General features: G+C 42.5%; 1 protein-coding gene across 1 annotated transcript in view; it reads right to left on the bottom strand.

Moving 5' to 3' along the window:
- Positions 1-16,738, bottom strand: part of LOC126419432 (brachyurin-like) — a 154,273-nt gene that overhangs the window by 75,949 nt on the left and 61,586 nt on the right. The window contains exon 3 of the mRNA XM_050086621.1: positions 2,386-2,558. Coding sequence (XP_049942578.1) covers positions 2,386-2,558 — 173 coding nt within the window. The remainder of the gene's footprint in view (positions 1-2,385; positions 2,559-16,738) is intronic.

Raw genomic sequence — 16,738 nt, 5'->3', positions numbered from 1 at the left:
TTAGTTACAAACTGCGGTGTGCACACACTTTATGCAAGATGCAAACGTCACTACAGGTATTAGGGTTTAGGTAATGATATGTTCGATATGCCTACCATCATTGACGATGATGTGGTGCAGACGAATAGTGAAATTCTACATGACCCGCTGAAATGTCGGAACATCGATGCTGTCGATGAGCCGACCGGTGACCGAGCTGTTCTAGGAGCTTCAGTCCGGAACCACGCGGTTGCTACGGTCGCAGGTTCGAATCCTGCCTCGGGCATGGATGTGTGTGATGTCCTTAGGTTAGTTAGGTTTACATAGTTCTAAGTCTAGGGGACTGATGATCTCAGATGTTAAGTCCTATAGTGCTTAGAGCTATTTTTGTTGTCGATGACCTCCTGAATGGCTGTTTCCAGCTCATCAATGGTTTTGAGGTTATTGGTGTACACCTTACCTTTAATACAGCCCCACAAAAAGGAGTCGCATGAGTTCGGATCAAGAGACTATGGCGGCCAGGAGAGGCTCATGCCAGTGGCCTCTCGCTAACCCAGAGCCAGAATGCGGTCCCAAAGTGCTCCTCCAGAACATCGAACACTCTCCTGCTTCGACGGGATCGAGCTCCATCTTGCATGAATCACATCTTGTCGAAGTCAGGGTCAGTTTCGATAATGGGGATGAAATCATCTTCCAAAACCTTCACGTACGGTTTGATAGTCACCGTGCCACCAAGGAACATCGCACCTATTATTCCGTGACTGGACATTGCACACCATACAGCCACCCGTTGAGGGTGAAGAGACCTCCCGGTGGCGAAATACGGATTCTCAATCCCCCAAATGCGCGAATTTTGCTTATTGACGAACCCATCCAAATTAAAGTTGGCTTCGTAGCTAACATAAACCATATTAATTCCCGTCACGCCCCGCGGTTAACCGTACAGTTTGAACGTCCTAACGTAAACCGTTCAGAACATATGACGATTTTATATCACATTGTTCAATAATTGATACGCTGTACATTGTTTATAAATTCATTTAGTCTGAATGTGAACCAATTTAATGGCTGAACCGTAATGAGAGTTGTAAAGAGGGTTGAATAAGTTGTGAGGTGGTGCATTAAGCAACCCTGTATTGTTTGGTAACGACGCCGTCGGACTAAGTGAGTGAGTGCCTGAAGTTAGTTAGGATCAGAATAAAATGTTTACCTGTACTCTTGGAAAAATTCATGGCCAAAACAGTGCCTCCAGTAAGCACATAATCTCAATCACACATATCTAACTTCCTTCATGCATTCACGCTTTAACAAGTTTTGAGGACAATTGCATCAGCAAAAATTTAAAGAAACGGCATGAAGGTGTAATGTTATGAGACCATTTCTCCCAAGTCTGTCCCATAACTAAATAAAACCAGAGTTAAGAGGGCCAATAAAATCGAGCTATCTAATTATCGAAATAGTTTTGTAGAGTTCATTCAACGTTATTCCCATAATTCTACAAACATTTAAAATGAAATAGAAACCAGCAGTATCAGTTGATGTTATCATTAATTCTATGACCCTTGAAGACTATTCAGTCAGGTACATGAGCTCACCTTCTTGGTTCTATCAAAAGATATGTCATAAGCTGATCTTATTTTTCCACTCAGGGGACTGAAATAGCACTTCACATAAGCTAAAATCACAATCGGACAGCAAACTAACTAGAGGCATAATGATTACTTCGTGAGGATAAGCTCCAATAACTGCAACAAGTTCCATCTTAAGCGTGTTACCAACAGCACAGTCGGAAAATCCATAGTGTATATCAAACCAGCATCTACGTGACACAATGGCGTCACAGTAACCAGCCAACATACACCCCTCAAATTTAACACTCATGTCTGAACAAAACAGATATCTGATACAACAATAACGTGTACTTCTGTCCTTGTATGCACTCGTTACATTATCACATCGTTCTTTCCAACCATAGCTTCCTCATTTAGAGCTATTAGCATGTGCAGTCTACCTACATTTCTGTCCCCCAGAACACGCTATATCACAAAATGTCACTTTTCTACACATTTAAAAGTGTTCATGAGTGATATTATCATTACTAGGCAGCAGCGGCAGCAACAACAGTAGTAGTAACAGTACTGGTAGTACTAACTTTATTAGTTTTTAGTGAGTGTTTTTATTCACATTGTCCCTATATGCAATCCAGTCATTTCATTTGTATTAAAAGCATTTGATTACTGTTTGTCATATTAAAACTATCATTATTTATTAGGTAACTAAGATGAAAAAATACTTGTGTGTGAAACCCTAGTCCGATGTGACTGATATGACCAGTTGAAATATACAAATAAATAAATAAAACCAAAGAAACAGAAGAATCATATCTTCCGTCGAATGTAAACTTACAGCTTAGGGCTACTTCGGGTTTCAGGAGGACAACAGCCACGTCATGTTTGAGAGACACGCTCGTGTAGGAAGGGTGGACTACACCCTCGCGGCTGTAAACGCGCTCCAAGTTGTCCTCCCAGTCGAAGGAGTACAGTTTGATGGTCCCCAGCGTCACTTGAAACGTATTGAAACTGTACAAGGGAAACAAATGACCAGAGACAGTTTTTAAAAAATTATATCCGAATCCTGTATTACAAATAAATGACATCTTAATAATAAAAGTTGTATAGGGTGTTATAGTAGAATCGAGAGGGAAAATTTAGCACCACAGAGAACCAGAGAAAGAAAAAGGCTTCTAAAAGTACCAGAAAGACTAGAGTCAAAATGCGAAAACGAATGTTGTAAGTGTCTGAACATCTAATGGGGATAGTAGAACAAATGGGTAGATGAGATGAAGAAGGACATGGGAGAGATTAGTACCATACTAGAAATAGTATATAACAAAAATAAAGACTAGAGGTGCAATGAAGATATCAGAATTTTATTAGATTACCAACATATTGGTAAGAATTCGGCCAGATCAATGTGTGAAATTTGGTATGTGAAATTTGGTACGTGAAATTTGGAACGTTGGATTTCTTGGCCGACATAAGCAGATGCGTGATTCGACGAAAGGGGCTTTTGCGGTAAGCCACGCTCGTCAAAATAAGGATGGTATCCAGCAGCTAAGCGACGGTTTTTGCTGAGGAAATTGCAGGACAGGATGAGCTTCTAGCCAGCTGCAACATGGTCCAATATACGAGATGTATGCAATGGTGGCTTCTGCTACAGTATGAAAGACGGCTACATTCAAATACTTTTTAATTCTGTGATAATTCAGTGTTTCATCATAGCGCAGATCCATACGTACCAGCATACTCAAAGCACTGAGGTGGATCTATTGAGAGAATATTATTACAAATATCACTAAAATCAGGGAAGTTATATTATCATAGTAAAAGTCATTTAAAATTAAAGAACTGCTAAATGCTTTATAAGCAAGGTATTGGACGATAACTTAGGACTCTAAACATCATCCCTGAAAGCCACGCATCTGTAGACAATTTTTTTGAGTTATTGTGCTTCTTACATGAGAATGGTTGCATCGACACGGCATTATAATTTAGAATAGGGATGTACGTATGTTTTTATATCTTTTTGTTACACCATCTGATACTCCACACTAACACAGCAAATGAAAGTAGTGTGGCGATTCCCTAGTCACGCTTTATTAGCTGTTTCTGAGTTGTGTAACTGAAAGGTTAGTAGGCCAACGTTAGAAAAACCCTTGTAACTTAAAAACGGAAAATTATTCGTAAGACAGTAGGCATGCTTATTCACATACAGAGATATGTAAACAGGCAGAATATACCGCTGCGGTCGGCAACCATTATATAAGAGAACATTTGTCTGCCGCAGCTGTTATATCGGTTACTGCTGCTACAATGGCAGCTTATCAAGATTTAAGTGAGATTAAACGTGGTGTTATAGTGCACAAGTGATGGGACACAGCATCTCCGAGGTAGCAATGAAGTGGGGATTTTCCCTTGATACGATTTCAAGAGTGAACCATGAACGTCAGGAATCTGGTAAAACATCGAATCTCCGACATCTGTCCGGCCGGAAAATGGTCCTGCAAGACGAGACTGAAGGGTGTCGTTCAACTTGACAACAGTTGCAACCGTTCCGCAAAGTGCTGCTGATTTCAGTGCTACGCCATCAACAAGTGTCATCGTGCGAACCGTTCAACGAAACATCAACGATATGGCCTTTCGGAGCCGAAGGCCCACTCGTGTACCCTTGATGACTGCATGACACAATGCTTTACGCCTCAACTGGACCTGTCAACACTGGCGTTGGACTGTTGATGACTGGAAACATGTTGCCTGATCGGACGAGTTTCGTTTCAAATTGTATCGAGCGGATGGATGTGTACGGGTATGGAGACAACCTCATGAATCCATGGACCCTGCATGTCAACAGGCGATTGTTCAAGCTAGTGGCGGCTCTGTAATGGTGTGAGGCGTGCTCAGTTGGAGTGATATGTGACCCCAGATACGACTAGATACGACTCTGACAGATGACATACACGTAAGCATCCTGTCTGACCACCTGCATCCATTCATGCGCATTGTGCGTTCTTGCGCAATTCCAACAGTACAACGCGACACCCCACACGTCCAGAACTGCTTCGCTTCAGAATAGTTACAGGAACTCTCTTCTGAGATTAAACACTTCCGCTCAGTTCCCTCCAGCACTACTTCAGACATTAGTCGAGTCCATACCACGCTGTGATGCGGCACTTCTGCGTGCTCGTAGGGCTCTACACGATATTGGGCAGGTGTATCTCTTTCTTTGACTCTCCGGTGTATGTTTTAACGTGTATTCTTTATTATTTGTTTTAAGCGCTTATGCACTATATCCGTGATTAATTAGTTTTGTCTGTACTTTTCTATGCAGACTATTTCGTTTGATCTCTGTAGAACCGATAAAAGTGATTTTTCATTTAAGTCATGTGCCTAATTTGCAAAATCGCTATCACGAAAATGGTGGTCCATTTTATAAACTCTGAGTAAATTATGCTCTTTTGGTGGGGGAGCGAATGTTCTTGTTCGTCCGAGCATAGAAGCGTTGGCGTATTCTTATTCGTGGAATGGCGTTTGGGAGCAAGGAAGGATTCGGGGGAAAGTTGAGCTGGAAGACACTTTCTGTCGAATGAATAGGGGACTTGTATGTCAAGTTTGGTACAGGGTAGGCTTGGGGACCTTTTAGGCGCTAAAGTGTTGGTTTCTTGGCTGCACGTAGACACCTGAATACTTTAATATTCGTTTGCACATATAAAATTTCCGAGTGGTGTGGTACTCAGCCTGTGCCAACTGCGTGGAACGTTAACATTTTGTGAACGTCAAATAATGTGCAATGTTGAACTTTAACTTACTGAGATTTCACTTTTACAATTCAAGCTAGGTGTAGTACGAAAATCTGCTTGAAAATTCGCATGTGTGTTAATATGTTGATTGCCTTAAGTGGTTCAAAAATGGTTCAAATGGCTCTGAGCACTATGGGACATAGCTTCTGAGGTCATCAGTCCCCTAGAACTTTGAACTACTTAAACCTAACTAACCTAAGGACATCACACACATCCATACCCGAGGCAGGATTCGAACCTGCGACCGTAGCGGTCGCGCGGTTCCAGACTGTAGCGCCGGGAACCGCTCGACCAACCCGGCCGGCTGCCTTAAGTGAACTTTAAGTATTTATGAGCTGGCAACAAGTTGTGTTCAGTTAAGCGGAATAGAACTGTGTTTTTCGCATAGCAGTGATATCTACATAGCATTTCGGGATTCTGTTGCCATTCTAATCTCACATACATGCAAGCTTAAATGCATGTGAAAAATTGTTCACGTTTTAATAATTTATTTTAGGGTTACCATTCTTAACAGTTTCAATGTTTGACTTACTAAATAAATCGGTGCATTTAGGTGAAACCTTCTGTTGTCGTCTGCATCAATTTATTCATCAGAATAACGCTTTTAACAATTATGATTATTATTCAGTTTTATTGCTACTTGTTTGGTTTAATAATTCTCATTATAAGCAATGCAGCGAGTTCAGTTGCTGGGCGTAAAGGCAGAAGTTCATAGCTCGACCCTGTTACTATCTGGACACAACGTTCTAAATTGAGCAGTTCATTGCCGAAGTACCACTCATAAGGGGACGTTATAAACAGTCTTTTCGTGCAGGATTTAGATTAGAAACAGTCGGTTGGCAAGCCATATTTTGCTGGTGGAGCTGCCTGAAAGCAGTGTCAGAACTTCTTCCTGAGGATTAGGGAAACTTAGGTATGAAGGGATCAAGAAATTCTCTAAAGAAAAAGAGAGCTACAAAAGAAAACCTTGATTTACAAACGACTAGGTGTTAGGTGCAATTAGGACAGGAGCAAGAAAACAAAGAGAAGTCTCCAGTTTTACGAAATTTTGTGCACAGTGTTACAGATCATGTAAAAGGAGATAAGTATTAATGATTTGGAGCTGAAACAAACCGATTCATATTAGAAGAACAAAGATGTAAAATTATTAGTTTAACTCTCTTGCAGCTGTGTAAACGGCCAAAAGTAATTTGATAAAAGTCAGTTCGACTCTGCATTTGTAACCAAACAACAAACCAAGTAATAATGCATAGTGCTAAGACTCAGGCAAAATTTACGTCGTTCATATGTTTTTATTATGCTCTTCATTTCTGTTCATCCACTGGGAATCCACATCCGCACTAAAACAGCTGTTAGATACCTAGAGTGCTCTCGCAGTCATTTACATGTAATAGTAAATGGAGAATCCAAGGGAAGGGATGGATGGGAGTTCGCAACCTCCAGCCACACAGGACATTGTGGTACCGAACAGGGCATTGTGGTAATGCAGCAGTGAAAGCTGTAAACTTGTGTCGGACCGAGACTCGAACCCGGATTTAGCGCTTCTCATGAGATGTTTCCTTAACTACTTTGGCCGTCTGGACACGTTCCCTGACCGTCTCAAACTGCCAACCTGTCGCCCACTGCAACGCAGCCGCCTCATCACGAGTGGTGTCGTTTTGTCGGACGTGCCAGCAGAACACATGTCACTCAGAGGGTTCTCTCATTCATTAATTGGTTATGAAAGTAATAATTAAAAGAGTGTCTCCAGATTACTATCTCTCATTCTGCCGGTAGACTTCGCATAGAGGGACACATTGTCTTCCATGTTTGTCAGAATGTCTTGAAACTGACTCATCCTTTAATGTAGTTTCACTTGTTCTGAGCCATTACGCATTATATGAATACGTCGTATGTAATAATTTTCTTCCCCTACCTGTCGATTTTCTCCCTTTCTATAATAGTTGTCGATGTTTACGATCTCTATGGTGGCAGGTGAAGCGGGCCGTGAAATATGATAGTTCTCTTCCTAGGACGTGGCTCCTGTGGTTTGGTCGCAGGTGTTAAGTTGTGACCCGTCAAAGAAACAAAACTGGTCGTATAAGTCTTTATTCCGTAACAATTACATCGGTGGTGACATCCGAAATGCCGCCAAAGGCCCCTGTGATGTAGGCGACCACAGCCAGTGAAGTGTGCGGACATTGGCAGTAGCCCCTCAGAAGCGCGGCGTGTTTCGGACGTGGTCGGGAGATAGCGACTGTTGCCAAGGTCATACAATGAAGGCTTTCACGACCGGATGGTACTGTTGTTGATAATTCTTCCGGGTTATATGGCCATGGTCCATGGAATTCTTCTATTCCTAACGTTTCGTCCAATACTACATTGGACATCTTCAGAGGTATGGCTGGTCCTGCTGAGTCCTGCAGGACTGCAGGTCTGCAGGACTTAGCAGGACTAGCCATACCTCTGAAGATGTCCAACGTAGTATTGGACGAAACGTTAGGAACAGAAGAATTCCATGGACCACAGCCATATAACCCAGAAGAATTATCAACAACTGTTGCCAAGGTGCTGTTGTCAACACAGCGGCAGCAGGCACAAACCCATAGGTGGTGCCAGGTGGCGAGCAATGGATGGGCAGTACATGGCCCAGCCTAGCACCACTGATAAGCTCAGCGTCACTGGGTCAGGCAGGATTAAACCACGAACTCCAATATGTATTATGTCATTGTCGTGTGCCAACACTGAGCGATGGATGGGGGGGGGGGGGGGAGGGACAACAACAGTGACAGTCATATGTTCGCACAGGCTGACAAACAGCGACAGTATTCGCCATGCTCAGGCAGTGAGAGGTGGGTATTATATGGCACAGACTCGAAGCCATGGCCCAGAGCTTAGAGACACCAAGTCCGCACATTCGGACTCAGCAGTTCACTACGCCCTCTTATATAGGGAGCAAAATAGCAGGCGGATTCATATCTCTGCAGGGTCTTGGCCTCACCAGCACACAGGGTCATTTTAAACAGCTCCCAAAATTGGAATCTTCTCATTCGTACCTGCTCACGGACCAGTGATATCTCCATCTTTTCCAGTAGGTCCACAAATCGGCCCTTCTCCATCAAAAGCGAGCACATGATCGGAACGCTAAACTCGTTTTCGATCACACGGGCAGCGAAATTACGTTCCTCTGCCTCGTCACTTTGGAAATGAATTCACTAACTCAGACAGTGAACACAAAACAGGGAGACATATTTACCATGAATTTAATTATTTTTATGGTGATGTTTGTAATCTTGTAAGACATAACGCTGTCTTCATGAATGGTTGAAAAATAGTGATAAACGAATGGACTGACAGCACAGTTAAAATACTCGAAGAACATTAAACACTTGAAATAACACTTGATAAACACTGAACACAACAGAAGAAACACTGACTCTTAAAAATGAGCATTTTGCACTTTCCCTAAAACTGGAAAAGGACCTACCGTGGGATGGTTTTTTGTTAATGAAAAGGAAGATGGCTGTAGAGGGAGATAAGACAGCGGTAGTTGATTAGTGGTCTAGGGGTAGCATCTTGAATTAAAACGTCTCCAGTCCTGGCTTCAAAACCCGCCACAGCTTCATTAATAATCAGCATTGGTGGTCGAAGACTTCCGGCATAAGAAGTCACCCCCATTCTGTCAGCGGCCTTGTCAAATAGGGCGGAGGAGCGGACAAGGCTTCAGGGTATTCCCTTGTCCTTGGTGTGGGGAACTGTCCCTAAGGGCGGATGAATTAGCAATGATCAACGGCATGAAGATGCCGAAGACAGTGGAAACCACTACGCTAAAGACAGATAATGTGTATCCACAGGACATTGGCAAAAGATTCCGGAATAGTACCCATACAAATCTCCTGGAGAGTACAGCCAAGGGGAAGGTGACCATGAAAAAAAGATTGAATAACAAGCGAAAGGATAACGTTCTACGAATCGTGGCATAGATTGCCAGAAGCCTGCAGAAGCCTGAACGTGGTAGGGAAACTAGAAAATCTGAAAAGGGAAAGGCAAAGGCTCATTCTAAATATGGTAGGAGTCAGTGAAGTAAAATGGAAAGAAGATAACGATTTCTGGTCAGATACGTATAGGCTAATATCAACAGCAAAAGAAGGTGGTATAATTGGAGGAGGATTCGTTATGGATAGAGAGGAAGGGCAGAGTGTTACTGTGGGCAGTTCAGTGATGCCCTTGTTATCACAATCGACAGCAGACAAACACCGACAACGATAATTCAGCTGAAGATGAAGAGATAGAGAAAGTATATGAGGATATTGAAGGGAGATACAACACGTAAGGGGAGACGAAAATCTAATAGTCACAGCAGACTGGAATGCAGTTGTAGGGGAAGGAGTAGAAGAAACAGTTACAGGAGAATATGGACTTGAGACAAAGAACGAGAGAGGACAAAGGCTTATTGAGTTCTGTAATAAATTTCAGCTAGTAATAGCGAATACTCTCTTCAATAATCACAAGAGGAGGAGGTATACTTGGAAAAGGCCGGGCGATACGAGAAGATTTCATTTAGATTACATCGTGGTCAGACAGAGACTCCGAAATCATTTACTGGATGTAAGGCGTACACAGGAGCACATATAGACTCAGATCACAAACTAGTACTGATGAGATAGTAGGCTGAAGTGATTACTCTGGAAGAATCAATACCCAAAGAAGTGGGATACAGAAGTACAAAGGAATGAAAAGATACGCTTGAAGTTCTCTATGCTATGCTATAGATACAGCAATAAGGAATATCTCATTAGGCAGTACAGCTGAAGAGGAAAGGACATCTCTAAAAGAGCAGTCACAGAAGTTGGAAAGAAAAAATAGGTACAAAGTAGGTAACTGCGAAGAAACCTTGAGTAACAGAAGAAATACTTCAATTGATCTATGAAAGAAGCAAGAATAAATGTTATGGGAAATTCAGGAATACAGAAATACAAAACGCAGAGAAATGAAGCATATAGGAAGTGCAGGGAAGCTAAGACGAAAAGTCTGCAGAAAAAATGTGAAGAAATCGAAAAAGAAATGAGAGTCGGAAGGACTGACTCAGCATATAGGAAAGACAAAACAACTTTCGCTGAAACTAGAAGCAAGCGTGGTAACGTTAAGAGTACAACGGGAACTCAACTGTTACATGCAGAGGAGAGAGCGGATAGGTGGAAAGACTACACTGAAGATCCATATGAGGTGGAAGATTTGACTGATGTGATACAAGAAGAAACAAGAGTCAATTTAGAACAAATAGAGGATCAAGTATTAGAATCTGAATTTGAAAGAACTTTGGAGCACTTAAAATCAAATGAGGCAGAGGGAATAGATAACAATGCATCAGAATTTCTAAAATTTTAGGGGTAAGTGCCAACAAAACGACTATTCACTTTGGTGTGTAGAATTTATGAATCGGGAGACAAACAATCTAACTTTCGGAAAAATATCATCCACACAATTCCGAAGACTGCGAGAATTGTAGCACAATCAGCTTAACAGCTCATGCGTCCAGGTTGCTGACAAGGATAACATACAGAAGAACGGAAAAGAAAACTGAGGATAAGTTAGATGACGATCTATTTGGTTTTAGGAAAGGTAAAGGCGCCAAGAGGCAATTCGGAAGTTGGGATTGATAACGCATGCAAGACTAAAGAAAAATCAAGACAGGATTTTTCGACCTGGAAAAAGCGTTCGACAATGTAAAATGGAGCAAGGTGTTCGAAATTCTGAGAAAAATAGGGCTAAGGTATAGGGATGTATAGTATGTACAAGGGTCAAGAGGGAATAATAAAAGTGGACGACCATGAGCGAAGTGCTCGAATTAAAAAGGGTAGGACTAAAATTCAAGGTCAAATGGTATCAATGATACGATTCGCCAATAACATTGCTGTCGTGAGTGAAAGTGAAGAATAATTACACGATCTGCTGAATGGAATGAACGGTGTAACCAGTACAGAATATGTGCTGGGAGTAAATCGAAGGAAGGCGAAGGTAATGAGAAGTAGCAGAATTGGGACTGAGATAACGTAACACCAGGATTGATGGTCACGAAGTAGATGAAGTTAAGGTATTCTGCTACCTAGGCAACAAAATAAGCAATGACGGACGAAGCAAGGAGGACATCAAAAGTAGACTAGTACTGGAAAAATATCATTCATGGCCAAGTGAAGTCTGCTAGTATAAACATAGGCCTTAATTTGAGGAATAAATTCATGAGAATGTACGTTTGGAGCATAGCATTGTATGGTACTGAAAAATGGACTGTGGGAAAACCGGAACAGAAGAGAGAATCGAAGCATTTGAGACGTCGTTTTACAAACAAATGCTGAAAATTAGATGGACTGATAAGGTAAGGAATGAGGAGCTTCTGCGCAGAATCTGAAAGTAGTATGTGTAAGACACTGACAAGGAGAGGGGACAGGATGATATTACAGACACTGTATGATCAAAAGGATCCGGAAACCTGACTGAAAATGACTTACAAGTTCGTGGCGCCTTCCATCGGTAATGCTGGAATTCAATATGGTGTTGGGCCTCACTTACCCTTGATGACAGCTCACACTCTCGGAGGCTTACGTTCAGGTACGTGCTGGAAAGTTTCTTGGGGAATGGCAGCCCATTCTTCACAGAGTGCTGCACTGAGGAGAGGTCACCGATGTCAGTTGGTGAGGCCAGGTACCAAGTCGGCGTTCCAAAACATCCCAAAGGTGTTCGTTCTATATGATTCAGGTCAGGACTCTGTGCAGATCAATCCGTTATACGGACGTTATTGTCGTGTAACCACTTCTCCACAGGCCGTGCATTATGAACAGGTGCTCGATCGTGTTGAAAGATACAATCGCCATCCACGAACTGCTCTTCAACGGTGGGAAGCAAGAAGAGGCTTGAAACATCAGTGTAGGCCTGTGCTGTGATAGTGTTACGGAAAACAACGAGTGGTGTAAGTACCCTCCATGAAAAACACGATCACACGGTAACATCACCGCCTCCGAATTTTACTGTTGGCGCTACACACGCTTGCAGATGACGTTCACTTGGCATTCGCCAAAACCACACCCTGCCATTGGACCACCACATTGTGTACTGTTATTCGTCACTCTACACAACGCTTCTCCACTGTTCAATCGTCCAATGTTTATGCTCGTTACACCACGCAAGGCGTCGTTTGGCATTAACCGGCGTGATGTGTGGCTTATGAGCATCTGCTCGACCATGAAATCCAGATTTTCTCGTCTCTCGCCTCACTGTCATAGTACGTGCAGTGGATGCTGATGCAGTTTGGAATTCCTGTGTGATGGTGTGCATAGATGTGTGCTTATTACACATTATGACCCCTTTCAACTGTCAACGGTCTCTGTCAGCCAACAGGCGAGATCGGCCTGTACGCTTTTGTGCTGTACGTGTCCCTTCACGTTTCCGCTTCACTATCACATCGGAAACAGTGGACCTAGGGATGTTTATGGGTGTGGAAATCTCGCGTTCAACGTATGACACAAGTGACACCCAGTCACCTGACCACGTTGGAAGTCAGTGAGTTCCGCAGAGCGTCCCATTCTGCTCTCTCAGGATGTCTAATGACTACTGTGGTCGCTGATATGGAGTACATGGCAGCAGGTAGCAGCACAACGCACCTAATATGAAAAACATATGTTTTGGGAGTTGTCCAGATACTTTTCATCAAATAGTGTATGTTAAGACATCAGATAATGACTTCCTTCGTACTAGAGAGAGCTGTTGAAGGCAAAAACTGTAGAGGAAGAAAGAGATTGGAATACCCCCAGAAAGTAATTGAGGATGTAGGTTGCAAGTACCACTATCACATCGGAAACAGTGGACCTAGGGATGTTTATGAGTATGTAAATCTCGCGTTCAACGTATGACACAAGTGACACCCAGTCACCTGACCACGTTGGAAGTCAGTGAGTTCCGCAGAGCGTCCCATTCTGCTCTCTCACGATGTCTAATGACTACTGTGGTCGCTGATATGGAGTACCTGGCAGCAGGTAGCAGCACAACGCACCTAATATGAAAAACATATGTTTTGGGGGTTGTCCAGATACTTTTCATCAAATAGTGTATGTTAAGACATCAGATAATGGCTTCCTTCGTACTAGAGAGAGCTGTTGAAGGCAAAAACTGTAGAGGAAGAAAGAGATTGGAATACCCCCAGAAAGTAATTGAGGATGTAGGTTGCAAGTACCACTATCACATCGGAAACAGTGGACCTAGGGATGTTTATGAGTATGTAAATCTCGCGTTCAACGTATGACACAAGTGACACCCAGTCACCTGACCACGTTGGAAGTCAGTGAGTTCCGCAGAGCGTCCCATTCTGCTCTCTCACGATGTCTAATGACTACTGTGGTCGCTGATATGGAGTACCTGGCAGCAGGTAGCAGCACAACGCACCTAATATGAAAAACATATGTTTTGGGGGTTGTCCAGATACTTTTCATCAAATAGTGTATGTTAAGACATCAGATAATGGCTTCCTTCGTACTAGAGAGAGCTGTTGAAGGCAAAAACTGTAGAGGAAGAAAGAGATTGGAATACCCCCAGAAAGTAATTGAGGATGTAGGTTGCAAGTACCACTCTGTGATAAAGAGGTTGCCACATGGGGAATTCGTGGCGGGCCGCATCAAAACAGTCACAGGACAGATGAAAGAAAAGGAAGTGTCGGTGATGAGGTCTGGTAAGAGGTGGTGATGCGACAGGGGTGCCTGTGGGGGACAAGGAGGTTGGGGTACGGCTGATATTGGAATCTTTTTTTTTTTTTTTTTTTTGTCATCAGTCTACTGACTGGTTTGATGCGGCCCGCCACGAATTCCTTTCCTGTGCTAACCTCTTCATCTCAGAGTAGCACTTGCAACCTACGTCCTCAACTATTTGCTTGACGTATTCCAATCTCTGTCTTCCTCTACAGTTTTTGCCCTCTACAGCTCCCTCTAGTACCATGGAAGTCTTTCCCTCATGTCTTAGCAGATGTCCTATCATCCTGTCCCTTCTCCTTATCAGTGTTTTCCACATATTCCTTTCCTCTCCGATTCTGCGTAGAACCTCCTCATTCCTTACCTTATCAGTCCACCTAATTTTCAACATTCGTCTATAGCACCACATCTAAAATGCTTCGACTCTCTTCTGTTCCGGTTTTCCCACAGTCCATGTTTCACTACCATACAATGCTGTACTCCAGACGTACATCCTTAGAGATTTCTTCCTCAAATTAAGGCCGGTATTTGATATTAGTAGACTTCTTTTGCCAGAAATGCCTTTTTTGCCATAGCGAGTCTGCTTTTGATGTCCTCATTGCTCCGTCCGTCACGGTTATTTTACTGCCTAGGTAGCAGAATTCCTTAACTTCATTGACTTCGTGACCATCAATCCTGATGTTAAGTTTCTCGCTGTTCTCATTTCTACTACTTCTCATTACCTTCGTCTTTCTCCGATTTACTCTCAAACCATACTGTGTACTCATTAGACTGTTCATTCCGTTCTTCTTCACTTTCACTCAGGATGGCAATGTCATCAGCGAATCGTATCATTGATATCCTTTCACCTTGCATTTTAATTCCACTCCTGAACCTTTCTTTTATTTCCATCACTGCTTCCTCGATGTACAGATTGAAGAGTAGGGGCGAAAGGCTACAGCCTTGTCTTACACCCTTCTTAATACGAGCACTTCGTTCTTGATCGTCCACTCTTATTATTCCCTCTTGGTTGTTGTACATACTGTATTGTATATGACTCGTCTATCCCTATAGCTTACCCCTACTTTTTTCAGAATCTCGAACAGCTTGCACCATTTTATATTGTCGAACGCTTTTTCCAGGTCGACAAATCCTATGAAAGTGTCTTGATTTTTCTTTAGCCTTGCTTCCATTATTAGCCGTAACGTCAGAATTGCCTCTCTCGTCCCTTTACTTTTCCTAAAGCCAAACTGATCGTCACCTAGCGCATTCTCAATTTTCTTTTCCATTCTTCTGTATATTATTCTTGTAAGCAGCTTCGATGCATGAGCTGTTAAGCTGGTTCTGCGATAATTCTCGCACTTGTCAGCTCTTGCCGTCTTCGGAATTGTGTGGATGATGCTTTTCCGAAAGTCAGATGGTATATCGCCAGACTCATATATTCTACACACCAGCATGAATAGTCGTTTTGTTGCCACTTCCCCCAATGATTTTAGAAATTCTGATGGAATGTAATCTATCCCTTCTGCCTTATTTGACCGTAAGTCCTCCACAGCTCTTTTAAATTCCGATTCTAATACTGGATCCCCTATCTCTTCTAAATCGACTCCTGTTTCTTCTTCTATCACATCAGACAAATCTTCACCCTCATAGAGGCTTTCAATGTATTCTTTCCACCTATCTGCTCTCTCCTCTGCATTTAACAGTGGAATTCCCGTTGCACTCTTAATGTTACCACCGTTGCTTTTAATGTCACCAAAGGTTGTTTTGACTTTCCTGTATGCTGAGTCTGTCCTTCCGACAATCATATCTTTTTCGATGTCTTCACATTTTTCCTGTAGCCATTTCGTCTTAACTTCCCAGCACTTCCTATTTATTTCATTCCTCAGCGACTTGTATTTCTGTTTTCCTGATTTTCCCGGAACATGTTGGTACTTCCTCCTTTCATCAATCAACTGAATTATTTCTTCTGTTACCCATGGTTTCTTCGCAGCTACCTTCTTTGAACCTATGTTTTCCTTCCCAACTTCTGTGATGGCCCTTTTTAGATATGTCCATTTTCTTCAACTGTACTGCCTACTGCGCTATTCCTTATTGCTGTATCTATAGCGTTAGAGAACTTCAAACGTATCTCGTCATTCCTTAGTACTTCCATATCCCACTTCTTTGCCTATTGATTCTTCCTGACTAATGTCTTGAACTTCAGCCTACTCTTTATCACTACTATATTGTGATCTGAGTCTATATCTGCTCCTGGGTACGCCTTACAATCCAGTATCTGATTTCGGAATCTCTGTCTCACCATGATGTAATCTAATTGAAATCTTCCCGTATCTCCCGACCTTTTCCAAGTATACCTCCTCGTCTTGTGATTCTTGAACAAGGTATTCGCTAATAATAGCTGAAACTTGTTACAGAACTCAATTAGTCTCTCTCCTCTTTCATTCCTTGTCCCAAGCCCATATTCTCCTGTAACCTTTTCTTCTACTCCTTCCCCTACAACTGCATTTCAGTCGCCCATGACTATTAGATTTTCGTCCCCCTTTACATACTGCATTACCCTTTCAATATACTCATACACTTTCTCTATCTGTTCAGCTTGCGACGTCGGCATGTATACCTGAACTATGGTTGTCGGTGTTTGTCTGCTGTCGATTCTGATTAGAACAACCCAGTCACTGAACTGTTCACAGTAACACACCCTCTGTCC

This window comes from Schistocerca serialis, chromosome 9 (genome assembly GCF_023864345.2).
Source record: "Schistocerca serialis cubense isolate TAMUIC-IGC-003099 chromosome 9, iqSchSeri2.2, whole genome shotgun sequence".
Classification (NCBI taxonomy): Eukaryota; Metazoa; Arthropoda; class Insecta; order Orthoptera; family Acrididae; genus Schistocerca; species Schistocerca serialis.
Note: the sequence above shows the minus strand (reverse complement) of the source record. Positions and strands in the feature narration are given on the sequence as shown.